The sequence below is a fragment of the Gambusia affinis genome, linkage group LG02 (assembly GCF_019740435.1).
Source record: "Gambusia affinis linkage group LG02, SWU_Gaff_1.0, whole genome shotgun sequence".
Classification (NCBI taxonomy): domain Eukaryota; kingdom Metazoa; phylum Chordata; class Actinopteri; order Cyprinodontiformes; family Poeciliidae; genus Gambusia; species Gambusia affinis.
The window spans coordinates 23,737,876-23,755,310 of record NC_057869.1 but is presented as its reverse complement, the minus strand read 5'-3'; the positions used below and the strand labels follow the sequence as shown (position 1 = coordinate 23,755,310).

Sequence of the window (17,435 nt, the reverse complement as noted above, 5' to 3'; positions counted from 1 at the left end):
TCAGTAAATAAATTATTCAACTAATAAATCTGAAAATACTTTCTTTTTCAATGAACGATCACTGCTTTGTAAAAACCTCATGGTTTAATTATCTCTCAGTCCCTTGATCCATTTTCCTCAGACTTTGGGATTTTTATTTTCTTCTTTCAGAAACATTAATCTAAGTGTGTTAGATCTCATTTCGCAAAAAATATGCTGAGGAAACAAAATGAAAGGAGAATCTTTCTTCATTTGAGAAAATAATTTATTTAAGAACACAATAACCATGTTTCCTCACAATTAGATCACACTGGTTTTCTTTTTAAAAAACCAAAACAAAATAGCCAGTGTTCAGTCTTAGAGTACACCATGTTGTGTGACTGCGCAGGTCCCTTCAAGCTGTCACCACACTCCTTCAACCATACTCAAAAAAACCCAAAAAACAACAAAAAACCTAAATTAAAGCTGTATAAAGACACCTGTATGTTCTTAGCCATGTGTCTTAGGCTGAATGACTTTTTAATAAAGAAAGAAAGAAAAAGTGTTTAAAGGAACACAATGAGCAACCATCAAACAGCCTAGCGATTGTTTGTGTTTTTATATATTTAAAGCAATCGGGGATAAATGATGTGTTTGCTTGCAAGCAAGTAAATTTGAGTACAGAATCCTGACGCCTGAAGCACTGGTGTTAGGATAAATATCTTACATCAGAACTTTTTAGATTCCACAATTTATTACAAAATTACCCCAATGTGCACGGCATGTTTGGTATAACAGTTTTGCCCCTTTTAAAATCTCAGTGTCAAAAAAAGAAAAAACAAAAACAAAAAAAAAGTCTCTGGCTGGTTATTGCCATGATATTTATATTACTGGTCCCTTTAAAAAAAATAAAATTAAATAAAGTCCGTCTAATTCACCTTTTTTTGTTCTTAAATTTTTGGTTTTTGAGGATCAGAGGTATTGAAATGACACAGTATTCTCCCATTTACACAAGACGCAAACTCTGCTGCATTTACCAAGCAACTAACAAAAGAAAAAGAGACAAAATGTAAATACAAAATACAAAACAAGAAAAATAATATACACAAAAAGAGCTAAATAATACATCCAAGCATGTAGTTTTGTGCAAAGTTGGAGAGAGAGGCCTTTAAAAGAACACCAAATGGCTTTTAGTGCAGAATCTGGGTTAGTGCTGGTGACGATCCTTCAGTGAGTCTGAAGAACCCCAAAATCACGTCTGCTTAGAAAGAAACGAGAGCTGTGGACAGGTGAAACCATGCAGCATGACTGTGGGTGGATGAGAAGAGGACAGGTATGAAAGTCTGGGAGTTGCAGTTACATCTCCCTGACAGCAGATGGCAACAGTGCCATTAGAGGCAAAAACAACTGATGTGGCTGAGTACGCATTAGAAAAAGTAAAAATATTGGAGACTTTTCTAGTTGAATACGTTCTGATTCTGGTCGATCTCTCTTTCAATTTTCTCCTCACTGAAAGTTGGGTCTAATCATCATAGTGGGGAGATTACTATCTGGTATTTATTACATCTGTTCTGAATATATATACTTTGTGGAAATGTGTAGACTTACAGATGAGCTTGGCGCTTAATCACAGTTTAAGCAATGAAGCGAAAAAGCTAAACTGCACACTATGTCTACAGAGAATTAAAAAGTTAAAGGCTCAAAATATAAACTTAAAAAAAAAAAAAAACATATGTGTTATTCTAGCAGCTCAGTTAGTTTACCTGAGTAAATAAAACGAAGTTTGGCATGGACCGGTGTTGATTCTTAGCTAAACAAAAGGCACTGTTGTCATTCACGTCATTTCAAACCACCCACGTGTCTCATCGTCACAGTGTTCAGCAGCAGCTTTTCAACCACAGGGTTCCCAGTCTGGATGAAGCGCGGACAGAGGCTTCCTGAGCCCTTACAACAAGGTTTGTGTTAACTCTCAACATAGTTCCTGGTTGTGACAGATCCACAAGTCCCAGCACTTACAGTTTAATTTTGACATCGTGCCGCGGCGCTGCCAGCACTTTAAACACAGAATGGTGCAAAGAGAATATAAATAAATAAAATAAGCTCTTAAATACGTTGGCTGAAAGAAAAAAAAAAATACTCAAAAAGAACTGAAAGCTATTTTCCTTCTGACAAGCAGCCTCCTTCTCCTGAATATACATACAGGACAATCGCGATCTAATAAAGTAAAAGTTTGGTTCAGCCTGGGTATCTTTAGCCCTCCTACTCACCAAACCTCACAGAAGTACAAAAAAACAAACAAAAAAACAATAAAACTTCTGCACCTCATTGGATCAGTTTGTGTTTTTCTACATCGATTTGGTCGTAAACGGAGGAACAAATCCGACTGCTGAACCTGCAGCTGATCAAAGGTAAAAGGAAGAGGGCTTAAGAGACACTTCCTGGGGAGCAAAGTGAGTCATGTAACCGCTTGTTATCATCCCTTTAACTCTTCGTAATTGTCAAAGGACAGCTAAACCGTTACTAAACGCAATACGCACACATCCGTAAAACATCGTGGCTTTCGGGGTGTAAAGTGCACTGAATTAAAGTGGTAGAATGTGGGTGAGGGAATGTGGGGTTTCATCTCTTCTTGTGGTTTGCTCCCGGTCATGTTTGCAGAGAAAACGCTAAAGTTCGATTTTTAACAACAAACATGAGCAGCCGGAGGCTGTTATGAGCTGCAAATGATGCAGAAAAATCCCAGGGTAATTCTTTTTTTTCTACTGCACAACAAACAATAGGTCGTTGGAAAAAAAAACAACAACAACCCATGAAAGAATAATTTGCTTAAAAACAAAAAAAAGACTCTACGTCCCATCGTTGGTGACCAAGACAAATGCAGATGTACTCTTAACATCTCCCAGCTCACACACACACACACACACACACACTACAAATACAGCAGACTAGGCTCTATGGGCTTGGCGGTGATAAGAAGTGAGCTTCTTATGGGTCCAATAAATAGGCACCGGCAGTCACTGACCTTACTTTCTATGACTTCTTATGTGCTTGTTTCTCATTGGTTAAAAAAAAACCCACCACCAATGTCATACTGGCATTTCTTTCCAATTAAAGTCAGCTCAACTTTGATCTTTTATTATATTTGGTCTATGCATCCATTAACCCAAGCGTCACCGCTGTTTGTATGGAGAGTGACAAAAGGTTCCAGTGAAGGCAGTTTGTTTCTTTTTTTCTGTGGTTGTTCTTGTGGTCCACACCATGTAAGGTGATGGTGGGTTCAAATGGGTGTAAAAGGAGTGTGTGTGTGTGTCTGGAAGTGGTGAGTAGCACCAGAGGAGAAGGCAGAGACAAAGAGCAGTTTAAAGTGTCTCCTCAGTTGGAACCGTGGTGCCGCAAAGTGTGAGATGTTTAAATCAAGAATGAGAGAGAGAGAGAGATACAGAGGGTTAGGCTTTTGCCTCTACGCAGGAGCTCCCAGTGAGGTGGGTGGCGTGGCAGGGCGCTTTCTGTTTCTCCCACTGGCACATGGCGTTGGCGTAGCCCACGATCACTTTGTCCATCCAGGTGAGGGGCTGAGGGAAAAGCACGTCGCCCTCGAAGAAGCCCAGGTGGCCTCCGTGAAGCGTCAGGGCGAAGATCACGTTCGGCTTCTTTGCTAAAGGACGACACAGAGCAGACGTTAAGACCTCTACGTGTTTCACCACCACCATCAGGGATGGTTCTTTGTCTCTGACTGAAAGCACGGCCATGTTTGCCCTGTGTTCAGCTTGAATACAAATTGTATTAGCACACTTTTTGTCTTGAAGCAATTTTTAAAAAAATAAACCAGCTAAGAAGGTTTGCTTTGACTAACAAGTCTCGCAGGCTGTCGATTTCGGATATTTGTTTGGTTTTCACAATACACCATTGGACACACCTCTACCTGTCCATCTTCAACAAACAAATGGGTCAAGAGTTGTGTTGTTGTGCAGACTTCTGTTGAAATATATATATATATATATATATATATATATATATATATATTTTTTTTTAACAAGAGCAGGGTGTTTATTGACATTACTAAATCGAGTTTATTGAAGTCATTTGATAGTAAATAACAAAAATTGGACTAAGCAAATTAATACAAGTACATAGAAAGGTTAGGCTACTCTACAACTAAACATTTAAAAGGGAATAAATTATTTTTACAGCCTTTTCTTTTTAACCATCTTAAAGTAATAAAGTTAAATCTGGAATTATGAACTCGGACATAAATATCTTACACAATGTTCACAAAAGTAGTAAAAATAAAGTCCCCAGCCTGAATTTGAGTTCATAAAGTCAAAATGTATACACTTATTTATTCAGTAGGAATATGGAAATACAAGAACTGTTTGTAAACAACATTAAATTTGTAAACAGGCATCAAACATAGGGATTTAAAATGGCTACACTTATAATCAAAATTTATTGGAAACACAAATTGTGGGTAAAAACTACAATATTTTGCAGAGGAAGACAAAATGACAACAAAAAAGCTCAACTTTGAAATTCATTAAGACAGACAATACATGTGACGTGTTGGGCAGTAAGGGGGCCAAATAAGTAGTGATTGCGAAATCCGACTTTCATTATCATTTGCTGTTATAGAAATATATTTGCACCTAAAGAGCGCCTAGGCTCTTTTCCCTTAACAGCTGTAACGCCGTTCACAACGTCCGTGGATATTAGTGCTTCACTGGTCGCTGCAGCTGAAATAAAGTACGTCTTGTTTTTTTATTCAGATTATTTTTTGGTATTTTCTGCCAATTATTATACTTATCTTATTATATTTGCCAAATTAATTTTTTTTTGTTTGTTTTATCCTTTATCTTTATTGTTGTAAAGCACTTTGGTCAGCTGAGGTTGTTGTAAAATGTGCTACTTTGACTTGACTTAATTTCCACAGGATAATCTTAGTGAGTCATAGAGTGGGTGTGCAACTCTTCACAACACTGGGCCATAATTTACTTGTATGATTTTAAGGTCACTACAGTAATGAAGCGACCAAATGTCAGGACACATCTCAAGCCTCATGTAGGTCTTACAATCCATGTTTCTCACAACATGTTCAGTGGCCATAAAAAAAACCCCAAAGTGACCTCATACTACAAAAAAAGAGGTAGGAAGAGAGGTTAGAATAACCTGATGGCATCCGCAGCAAAATGTCCTCTTAGATAGAAACTCTGTCATGAATAATCCCATTGTAAGACTAGCATTTTAAATGGAAGACGTGTGTGTGTGTGTGTTTGTCTTTTTCTAATAAGCTTCAGTGACTGAGACTGAATCCATCAGGGTTATTCTTGCTATGTTCACAGTTTGGGGTAAATGATGTACATGTTAGTGGCAGGTTGCTCTAAATAAAGAGGGAGTTTCTCCTGAGGTGGTTATTTCAATTTTATTACATTCTATCAATACATAGCCAAACAGTGTGTTCATGCTAGGTTTATATGTTCAGACATGTATCCCTTATGGACACTCTGAAACAACCATTAATCTCTTTCTGTTAATTGCAGAGTGATGCAGCTGTTGACAACCAGCCAGAGTCTTTTCTCATGAAAAGAACTGGCCTGGTTTTCTTTCATTCTCCTGTCCTCATCTGGGTGAGTGGGGTAGCGTGCTGTGGATGATTAGTGATTAAGATCCCACTGGGCTTCCACCACTCAGCGTGACAGTTGCCGAGTGTCTAGTGGACAAACAGGCTCCCGCCCCGACCTTTGACACACCGGCTCACCAGACACCGCGTCACAGGTGGGAACAACATGCTCTGGAGAACAGCTCACGGTTTTAAAAAAAGAACTGGGCATATGGGCATGTCGTTCCCGACCAGTATTTCTGGTCAACCTCTACCCGCTAGCTATGAATCAGTAACACTTTGACATCTATGGGCCAACACCAGATATTCCACTTGCCTCTGAGTTTAAAGAGCAACTCCTCTCAGTAAATGCAGCAGTCTATGTCAGGACTCCAGCATGGAGAATTTTCCATTTCTAAAATAATCAAGAATTTGGTAATGGTAAATATAGAACAGACGAAACAAAAAGAAAGTTGATGGAAAGTACAGCCAGTCAGTCCTTACGTCAAGAATGACTACACATCAGAAACCATTACTTTGACTGGATGCTCCACCCTGACCCTCCCAACAAATGTGGAGCTGCAAAAATGTTTCTTTAAGAACCTATTTAAGGAATCAACAGCAGCCATCTGTCAGACAGGTCCAACACGTTCTGTGAATTTAAAATGGCTTGAGGACAACAGAGTCCCACACTTTGTGACTTCTCCGTCGTTCACCTCGATACTGCCGCGATTTGTTCGTCTGGAGCTACCAAATAAACCTCAGCACGCAACTGCTTAACTAGAGAAAGATCTAATCTAATTTGGATTTAGAAATGAAAATAATTTGTCTGCAGATAATGAACTATTATATCGATTTCAATTTTCCACATTGCCAGTGTAACTGAGACCAATTATGGAAGATTTATTTACTTAACTTGGATGACTAGCAGCCACAACGGTTTCAACTCTTCCAAGAAGGCTTTTCACAAAGCTCAGTACCGTATGTAAGAGATAGTGATCTTGGACGAGAAAAATTGCCTCAGTCTCTACTTTAATTCATCATAACGGTGTTTTTAAATCAGTTTAAGGTGAGGACTCAACCCAATACATTCAGGACATCCATAGCCGTTCATCCATGTCTTCATGGACTTTAACTTATGTTGTAGTAACTATAGTTAGCTGAACGGTACCTGCTAATGTGCGAGGGATCGCAAGCAGTGAGTCATGAACCAGAGGATCGTCTGCAGCGTTTACCAGCAGCAGTGGCACATCCACCTGTAGGTTGCAGCACAGATTTCCACACATAAAACACAAATACAAAAACAGACAGAAGGGGAAAAACAGGGAGTTACTGGAGCGGTTCTTACATTGTGGATATAATGTACACAGCTCTCCTTTTCATAGTACTCTTTGAGAGAGCTGTAGCCGTGGAACTTTCTGTTGAAACACGAAAAGAAACGAGCGTCACAACAAAACACCCAGTAACGTCCCTGAACAGGAAGCAAGCAACGCCGAGCTGTTTGACACACCTCATGATGTTGTCGTCAATCTGCGTGAGGGATGTTGCTATGTACAGTCGGTTCAGATCCGCTTCAAACGTTTTCAGTAAGCTTTCCCCAAACAGACTGTGCCTGTAGTTTAAAAGGTGAAAAAAAAAAATTTAATTGAGTCAAGATGGATATATTTTGTACTTCTACTTACTATCAAATTTCTAAATCACATCCACTAGGAATTGGCATTATTATAATGGGTTGTATCCAAAAGGCTTAACCAGAGTTTTAAAAAGGCACAAACCTTAAATAGTTCATGTCAAATCAACAACACATTACCATTTGCTGGTATTAGATTACCAGCAAATAACTTTTCAGTACAGAGGAAAGTGAATATACTGCAGCTACCACACCTGTGTGACAGGATAATTTTCTTCATGTTGTCTGCCATGAGAAAATTGTAGAACCGTCTGAACTGGTCCCACTGTAGGAATGTTTCCTGAGCCCTAAGAGAAAATGAGAAATATGCAGCAATTAGATTTGAAGAGGCATTGAAAAATAATAAATGTAAACGTCCTATTTTTCAAGACGTGAGCACACAAAGAACAAATAGCCAGCGTCCTCAGTGCTTGGAGCATATTCACAGTGCATGTTTTGATAACACTGAATCACTGAACCCATCCACACTAAAAGCAGCTGAAGCTGCAGAGCTTGAACTGTTCCGGTTCTGTGGCTCTATTGGTGTGCATGGTTGATCACAGAAACAGTTCTTCAACTAAAGAAACGTGTCAGAGATGAACTTCAGAATGAAAAAAAACGCACTAATTATGATGATCATGATGACGATAGGAGATTTGACAGATTAAACAGCTGACCACATGCCTGCACGTGTGGTTATATTATGCAAGCTTCTGTGTTATTCTTGAAATCACCCTGTACCTGGGAATGTGGAAGTGCTGGTGTTACAAAATGGCTTTGATGAAACAACTCACTTAATCAGCAGACAAGAGGACTGAAACCCACCTGAGAGCGCTGTAGCCCTGACAGACGCTGACGCAGCACAGCACTCGCTCCTGGTTCACCCTGTTCTCACCCAGGAACTTGCAAACGATGTTTCCACCCAGGCTGAAGCCCACAACGATCAGCTGGGTCTGAGGATATGCCCTCTTAATGTAGCCAACCATTGCTGCAAACTCCCAAGTGCACCCTGGAAGAGAGGGACTATAGAGTTACTGATCAATAAACCCAGCCACGCTTCAGCAGTGAACCACATTAGTTCCTGCTCAGCACTTCTAGCTCAAGGTGCCCTTAGCTCAAGGTACCACACTTATATTCCTATAGGCTCTCTGAACAAATATATTTAATTTCCATTTCTGCACTTGCAGGAATCCATTTATTTTTCCACATACTGCACGATTCAGCTTCAAATAATGTACCAATAATGGTATGAAGTGTAGCACATCTCTAAATCAGAACAAGTCTTTGATATTAGAAAGGACTAACAATAATAAAGCAATGTTATTGTTCTTCAGAATTTAATTTCTGACCGAAAATAAGAGGAGTGGCTAAGACCAAAAATTAAAAAATAAAATAAATAAATAAATAATCTGATTCCTCTCAGGGTTTAACATCACAAATAAGCAGAATGTAAGAAGCTCTTCATTCTCACCATAAGTGAACATGCGTGGAGACGTGAGCTCGATGTTGGGAAGAGCACCCAGGTGGTTCAGCACGGCACACCTGTATCCGTCTTTCTGGGCGTAGTCCACGAAGGTCCGGATGTAGTGCTTCTCGCTATGGTTACCAATACCAGGACATATCACCATGGTGATGTCGTCTGGTGAAATGGGTAGAGGGGTCGAAGAAAGATATGTGCAAGTGAGAGAAATGTAAGCAATGAAAAGAAAGGAGAGTGTGGCGCTCCCCAAGCAAAAGGTCATCACTGTAAATCAGCAGTGCAAAACTCTGCAGCCAGTCCAAATGTATGGTTGGTTTGTCAAATACAGCTTTTACTTCAAATGTCTATAACATTTAGACCAAACGAAGAAGAAACTTTCACAAATACCCAGCAGTATCTGAGAAATCTCAGAAAACTGACGTGGTTCACATGAATCCCTCAAAGAAACAAAGCCACCATTAACACGCGTGGCTTTATGAGCACCATATTCATAAACCCAATATACCATCAGGATAAGCCATCAAACATCAAAGTGAGATTATGTTGGATTTAATGATGAATAACACTCAAAACCCTGAAGAAAAATCCAATTTGGATGAGTGGGTTCTAATAAAATAAGTTTATCTCATTGTTCTTAGCATCACACGTCAAGATTGGTTTTTTTTTTCTACTTCTTGGATGGAGTCTACAATTTATCCACAACACAATACTTTACATTTCCTCAACGCAAGTCTTTGTCCCAGTTGGGCTGACCACTCTATTTGTAATTAAGGAGTAATTTTGAAAGGAACAACAAAACGGGGTAAACCTCAAGAAGATCAGTGCAGGAGCGTTCCATCGTCCAGGATAGACAAACACTCAATAGGTGTGGCATGAAAAAACTAGACAGAAGTAGCAGCAGCAGAATTACAGTTTAAACAGATGTGATTACAGTTCATTGACATGAGGTAAAATTTCTGGGCTTTTCTCCTGTCATTGTCATGTGCCAGTATCAAATAAGCTTAAACTTAGGGGTGTACCGATAAATCTACCATGATTTCCTTAATTTTGGGTAATTGGCCGACACTTACAAGTAAAATCAATCTTATTTACCTTCTCATCCCACTTCACCCCACTGTCATCAACTTTGTGACTTTGTTGTTATATTTAATTACTTTTCAGACAACAAAAAAAATAATTAAAAATAGAGGATTGGCTAAAATCAAAATTGGCAGTTCTGCCCTTTTAAAGATTGTGATTGGCCAGAAAACTGCAATCGTGCACCCCAAATTATAATCAGGAAAAATTGTGGCACAAATCATTGGAGCATGCAAGAAAATGTGTGTGAACCCCAAGATAATAATAACGTATTGGAATCTGAGTCAGGGGATTTCTAAATAATAAACAAAAGGGAGAAAGTAAAAGTAATAAATAAATACATTAGGAAAACATCATATTGTATGTTGAATTATTATAGAAAATCCCACCCAAACCAATTCAAGAGTTCACCTAATTTTTCTTGCCAACTATCCATAAAAATAAAAAAAATTTTAAACATTTTATTTCCTAAAATCAGATCTTGATAATAATGCATCACCTCCTGTTTGATGGTCCCCCAGGGGCTCAAAGAGGTCAAAGGTTGCCGTGGCTCCATCCTGCATGGGCAAATACTTCCTGATTCCACAAGGGTGAGGCGAGCTCACCCGACCCAGTTTACCATACAGCGCTGTTTGGAGGTGACCGCTTTTACCCCACAGCAATGGTGGGATGTACCTGGAAATAAAAAATAAAATTAAAAAAGTGGACACTTTAATCTGATATGGAAACATGAGCTCTCCTTAATGTGCTGCAAATGAAGCAAGAAGACAGCATGCTGGGTAATGACAGACATGAACCTCAAAAAAGATCCCAAGTCATTTTCCTATTGCAGAGTCTGACAGACAGCTGTTGAAGCCCATCATCCATGTTTCATGTTAGTTTGTTGTCATGTTGCGTTTGGCATGCTAAATGGCACTTTTGTAGGCGTTATTGTAGGAGTGAAACACTCACATAATATTCCTTTTAGCGTTTTGTGTATATTCATGAATCACCATCTTGCTCCAACTTCAAAAATTATTACTGTTTTCACATTCAGTCCTTAAAGACGTTTCTCTTTTAGCTACCAAATCACTGTTCGCTTTAGCATACAACTCAATAAATTTTAATAAAATTAGAGGACTTATATCAGTATTTGATAAAAAAAAAAAGGAAGTCAAAGTAATCATATTTACGGCAATTTAAATTATTTAGTAAAGTCTTTCTTTTTTTTTTTTTTTTTTTTTTTGCATTAGTCAAGCTTTATTATATTGCTGAATAGAACTGGCTTCAGTTTAATTTTCTACCAGATTTTTGTTCTTCCACTCAACTTTCAGTCAGTGACCACCTGCTGTTTGACTGTCGTCAGCCTTTTCCATGGTGGAGCAGACCATTACATTACATAATAAGATTTCATTTAATATTATTTTAAAGGAAACACAAACCTGGTGTTACTGATGCTGTAGTTCAGAAATTTCATTTGGAGTTTCCACTGGCCATAAGCCAAATTTATCAAATTAAGTAGGAAAAAAGCCCTTGAAATATATCATTATGCAGCTATACATGTCATGTATTAATTATTTGATGTAAAACCATCTATCTAACAGTTTCTTAATGTCTCAAAAGTTTAATCAAGACAGATTCGTTTCCGTCTGGAAACAATTCCTTGCAGACAAGCCGCTACCAGAGTCAAAAGGGCTCTGTTCTCACTTAATCTGTCAAAAAAAAGTCCATAACGGATGCTTTGAATGTCACAGAGGCCAGTTAGCCATCTGAGAGGCGATGAGACGAGGCATAGAGTTACAGCACTGTGAAGGTAAAGCAGCGCTGCACTGTGGTCAAAATGCATACAGCATATCCACCATAACTACTTAACAGGTGGCTGCACGGCGTGAAGGGTTTGGTAAGATCAGCAGTTACACAAGCCCTTCCACCTTGTACTTGTTCCACTGACTGTGATAAGAACTCGGACCAGAAAAGATGTTGCATAAGAGTGTTGTCAAAGGCAGGACCACTCCCAGTCTGCTGATAATGTAATTACTGCCACCAATGCTCTGCAACTGCAGTTAAAGATTATCTTCGCTTTCTGGGAGATTCTGAGCTAGTCTGTGGACGGACAGACGACCTCGTTTGTCCTCCCGTTGACAGAGAGATGTGCAGTCAGATTAGCAGAGCTCATCCGTAGAAAACATTCTGTGTGGAATGTCACAGTTGTGACTCAAGCTACCCAGATTAAACGGTTATTTTTCAGTTAAAAGGACTGACTGAATCAGTCTGTTTCGATAAGTGGACCTCCTAGAACCGAACGAGTCACCTTCACATACAGCGACTGAGCCACTGTCCTTCACAGCTGTTAGGCAACAGATATGTCACTGTGGTTTTAGGAGACAAACATCTGAAGCTAAGTAAGAGGCAAACTTCCCCAATTTAGTAAAAACAAAAGAAAAAAGAAACATGAAAGAAGAATGACTTGAATTACAGAATCTTTTTTTTTAACCTTCAATAACAGTAAGGTAATGTTAGGAAAGAAAGCAACTGCGATACTGTAGTGTATATGCTGCTATGATGATATGTTTTGTGATTACATGTGCTTTCATACCTCCTCTCTTATGTTTCCACTATGATTTCACAAACACTTTCCATGAGCTTAAGGAAATTCAATTCAGCTGTATATCAGGTATGGGCATCAAGGCCAGTGAGAGACTATCCAACTGACCGAATATATTATTTATTTGCAAGGAGAGCGTTAATTAATGTTACTTGAAATATTATATCCTACTAAATATTACATTTGTGCTCCTGTACACATTGATGCTGCAATGATGGCTATATTGTGAAACTAGTGCACATGATTCCTCTAAGGAACTAGTAAGTTCATTTCCTTTTTTCAATTTAACAACTTGCAGGTGCACTTTTAGCTGTGTTAGACAATATTTTTGCTTTAATGTCAAAGACAAAACCATCTGCAAAATTGTTGATATTCCCCAATTCAAATAAATTATTCCCCACCGTGAGGGATCAGACAAAACAAATATTCCTTAAAGTCTTTAGGAAAAACTTGTAGCAGTTAATAAAATAATCATTTATGTTGTGTGTCTGGATAAATACATCCTCAAACAGAGGCAAACAAAAACCCTGATGACTCTGTTAACCTTACATCACCCCTTCATTCCTCTCTGTGGGAAATCGATCTGTTACACAACAACATGGACAGGCATTATGAGACAGAAACGGGACTTTGTAACTTAAACCAGAAGGACAAGTTTCAGGATATTAGCAAACTCTATGTACAAAGGACCTACAGCCTGAGTTTCAGGCAAAATATGGCCATTCAGGAGGAAATGATAACAGACTGGACTCCAGTGTAAACAATGCTGATGCCTTATGACTCACTGACCCCATGGCAGAACGGCAAAGAGCTGAGCAACAGTCGGTTATATAAGCAGATACTCCTGTGTGCTTAAAGAGGATCCCCTTGTTGATGCCAAAGTTCCCACAGAGCTTTACACAAGCAGGGCAAATGCAGATGGAATAAGTTAAGCAGAGAAATTTTGCCTTATTTGAACAATGGAAAGTTAAGCTTTTAATAAATTCCAGGTCTGCTGGAAGGGCATCAGATGACCTTAATTTGTCATAAATGTAAATGTCTACACAGTGCACTGAGCTGGTCTATTCATACCATCAGGATAAACCCAAAAACATGGTCTAGTGCTTTAAATTAAATAATGTTGGAGCAACATCTCTGGTGCAGACAGGCAGCATAGACGGTCGGGACAGGCGCCACGCAAAGTGCTACCTACACCACACCACCAGATGGCCAAAAAGCAGCACCGTTTCCCTGGAAACGCCCACATTGACCGACTCAAAACACTCACTCTTTGTACAGCTGAGGGCAGGACTTGAGCAGGAAGCGGTTGAGAGCCGTGTCCTGGTAGGTGAGGTCCGGCGCTGCGGTGGGACTCTTCAGATTCAAGCAGCGGACGAGGATGTAGAGCACCGTGGCAACGGCCGCCAGCTTCATGCCGTCAAACATGGCCGGCATCTCTGGGGAGATGGTGTGCAGGTCCGACTCGTGGGCGCTCATGATTACGCTGAAAAACCAAAACGGAGGCATGTGGGGCGCATATCATTCTCTGCAGCGTAAAATCCAGCAAGAAGATCATTTACGTACACAGTAAATGATCTTCTAGAGAGGCTGGAGCTTATAGTGAATCAATTAGAGATAAGATTATGCAAAGAAATCCATCAAACGTGTTAATTATCTCAGACTAACCTTGATACAAGTGCTTGTGCCGGTCAGGAAAAGATCTACAAGAAAACACAGTGAGGGTATCTCAGTAAAATAAGATTTATTAATCAACTATGATTACATTAATCTCCACCAAAATGTCATCTAGTCACAGAGAAGACAAAGGAGCTGGCTCTACTTGGCAAACCCCCCGCCCAAAAAAACATGCAGCACAAAGACAGAAGATTGACACCAACGTCCTGTGTGGTTTACCTTAATACACGACCAAAGTATAAACAGTCATCTGAGCTGTTTATAGGAAAAGAAAGCAACAGGAACTGCAAAAGCTACAAAAGTGCAACAGAAGAGAAGGAAGTTGCGGTACAGCACGCAAACCAGCGACAGGAACTGGCAGTCATTATCATTGTTGCTCAGAGTAATTTAGTAAGAGGACAAAAAAAATTCAATGCTGAAAAAAATTACTTTACTTACAGTTTACACTAAAATTTCTCTCCAGTGAAATTTGACTTGGAGGTTGAAAAAGTTTGAAGAGTCAGCGTCCCTTCAACTCACAGTGATGCGGTCAAACCTAGGAAGAAAACTCATTTCAATTATGCTTTAACTATAGTTCAAAAAATAAATAAATAAATAAATAAATAAGTAACTCCTATGCAAAAGCAAGAAACGCCAATGTTCATTCTGATTTTTGATCCATTTAATGGTATTTATTTTGTGCATTTTTGAGCAGCAACATCAGCTTAAACCCATTTCTTTCATACAACACTTTGCATGACCGCAGTCAGCCTCAGTCTCGTAGAGGTGATTGGTTTACACTCGGATTGATCTCCTTACCTTCTTTATTTTAGGATAATATTACCTATAATATGTTTTACCTGTAATACAGTGGCAACAGTGAGCGCAAGAATGCTCCATACTTTTTTGAAAGTATGTCTGTTCTGAATCAATTTCAATTACATTTAACACAGCTACAATGCGTCAAAATGCAACAATCACATCTCTGATCGGTAATCAGCAGATTCAATTCTGAAAAAATGTATAGGTTTTTTATTCCTTGAAAGGGAATCTCAACTAGACCTGCCTCTTCTTCTGATCATTAAAGGCATTAACCCACTGAACTCTTTATTGTTTATTTGAATGTGAAGGAGTTTGCAATCCCCTCACTGATTTCTTAACTTTCTGTTATACTGAAAAGTACAACCTCTCTTTAAGGACCTACAGCAAATTTCCCCCCCATTAGAGATTATATTCCTTAAAATTTTAAGAACACCAGAAACCAGTACATCTCTAACTGGAGCATGAATGATGAGCTTGTTGTGACATTGTTGTATTTTTATATTGATAATAAAATCAATCTTGATTTCCGTGGTTTATTTGTTATTATGCATTCTATTTGTATTATGCCATACACTATTTAGAATTATTTTTTACATTCCAATTAATTAAATATTTAAGAATAGAGGAACAGCTAGATAAAAATTTAAGAAGTATTTGAATGGGTGAAGAGGAAGAGCAGCTTTCCAGGATAAGAAAACACAACTAAATTAATTAAAAAAAACAAAAACAAGAACAAGTGGTGTGGGTTATAAAGTTTAATGAGTCGTAAACTGCACTTTGTATCAGCTTCTGAGAAGCTGCTCTTTGCTCAGCTCTTCCTCGTTTGTCACGACTCTGACAGTGGGATCACCCAGTAAGTTTCCCATTAATCATCCATACACAACGGCAGATATGTTAGAACGTTAACAGAACTGCAAATCAGTAATTTGTTGAACATAAGGAAGTCTAGCTGCGCCTTCACGCCACGCTGTTGGGGAGAGGGGAAACGGAATGAACCGTGTTAGCTTCCCACCCACACCAAGTATTTTTCCCGTAGCAACTTCACACCCTTAGTGACCGCGGCCCGATCCGCTCTACATTTTCTTAAACCGTAGTTTTAACGTGTGCACGGTCAGCAAGTAATTAACGGTACAAATCCCAACTATGATTAAGTTTTATAATGAAAGGTTAAACACAGCAGCACACAGAAGTCCAAATGGAGCAAAAGCATCCTCAGTTTCACTCACCTCGGCTGGGGGAAAATGGGTTAACTCCTCGCTGCTTATGGCGCGGCAGGCTGTTAAACCGTTAGTGGCCTTCTTATATGCTTGTGGTGTCTGAAGCATAAGAGTCCGATGCGTACCATGCCCACTGGTGAAAGGAGAACAAAAAGGTAAAAGAAAAACAGGGCTAGACACACCAAATGAAGTAGTGTAACGGCACAGCTCTGACAGCCCACTTCCTAGAACAATCTGCTCATTTGCATATCCGAGTTCTCATTGGTTCACATGTACAGATGACGTAACACAAGTGATTTTACGGGTTTTTATAGATACCTTCTAAACACCGGAATTACTTTTGTCAGTTTGTCAGAGACTGGCAAGGATATCTTCTGTGAAAAATGTTGGTGCTAAAGGTAAAATATCTAAATTTGTGTCTCGAGTAATTTTTCATTGCGTTTGAAAAACGTGCAATACAATTTGTAGCACGTGTGGGGAACGTGAGTTTTGACGCCGTTACATAAGTTTGCACCTTCGCCTAATTTGCATATGTGGCGTTTATCATCAGGTACTCTTGTTAATATAACATTAAGAGCGAGACTTCAGTGAGTGTTTTGAGTAGATTTCACTGTACATCTTACATGGCAACGTCAAATGTTACTTGGTTATTATTTTTCACTCACAACATTGTAATTGTGGAAGATTTAATGCTGCTGTTTTTATTATTTAATTTAATTGTGTATTTTTTTAGATCCCTTTTTCTTAATATTTATTTTGGGGAATAAGTCAATTTATTTGACAGAAGTCAGTATTGCAACTTCGATATAACATCCACATGATGGCGACAGAGTTAAACAAGTGGCTTACACTGAAGTTTAAGTTTCAGATTTGATTTTATTTTTATTGAATCAACAACTTTTTTTTCCCCCAAAAGAACATAGCACACACATTTCCCAGCAAGGAGTATAAATTCTGAAAATCGGATCTCACAGACATTTTAAATAAAAAGAAAAACAACATCAAAAATCAGTTGGAAAATCTTAGTTGGCATTACAGCATGCCAAATTAATTGGCATTCTAATGGACAATTTATTATTGGTGATCTGCTCCAAATCAGTGGGAATGCTGCATTGCCTATGATTCATATGACAGACCAAGCAATAAATGACCTCAGGTAGCTTAATGCTATACAGGCTGGGTAGAGGGCCCTCATGAGCACATAACTTCAGATCCAAAATACAAATCTCAAAATGCATACTTTTAAAACAAATAGATTCAATTTGGGGGAAACATTTGATAGTTTTTTATTTTAATGTAGATAATTTAGTGCTTTCTTCTTATGTCAGTGTTCCAGTCTCATTCAATCCTCTCTTATCCAGCAAATAAATGTAAATGAGCGA

General features: G+C 38.8%; 1 protein-coding gene across 1 annotated transcript; it reads right to left on the bottom strand.

Moving 5' to 3' along the window:
- Window positions 1–226: 226 nt before the first annotated feature.
- Window positions 227–16,314, bottom strand: LOC122841591 (monoacylglycerol lipase ABHD2-like). Its single transcript, XM_044135023.1, has 12 exons — window positions 16,063–16,314; window positions 14,474–14,570; window positions 14,027–14,061; window positions 13,629–13,844; window positions 10,277–10,452; window positions 8,692–8,859; window positions 8,046–8,229; window positions 7,436–7,528; window positions 7,062–7,163; window positions 6,900–6,969; window positions 6,723–6,807; window positions 227–3,613 (listed from the first exon to the last, which is right to left on the bottom strand). Exons 4-12 carry the CDS (start codon window positions 13,835–13,837, stop codon window positions 3,405–3,407), a joined length of 1,296 nt encoding a protein of 431 aa, XP_043990958.1. The 5' UTR covers window positions 13,838–13,844; window positions 14,027–14,061; window positions 14,474–14,570; window positions 16,063–16,314; the 3' UTR covers window positions 227–3,404.
- Window positions 16,315–17,435: the final 1,121 nt, after the last annotated feature.

Excerpts from the sequence above, each read along its gene's own strand:
- LOC122841591 (XM_044135023.1), bottom strand. The coding sequence starts at position 13,837 with ATGAGCGCCCACGAGTCGGACCTGCACACCATCTCCCCAGAGATGCCG. Across the intron at positions 8,860-10,276 it reads GGGGGACCATCAAACAGGAG|ACGACATCACCATGGTGATA; the intron begins GTGATGCATTAT and ends CCATTTCACCAG. Across the intron at positions 8,230-8,691 it reads TCCACGCATGTTCACTTATG|GGTGCACTTGGGAGTTTGCA; the intron begins GTGAGAATGAAG and ends CCTCTCTTCCAG.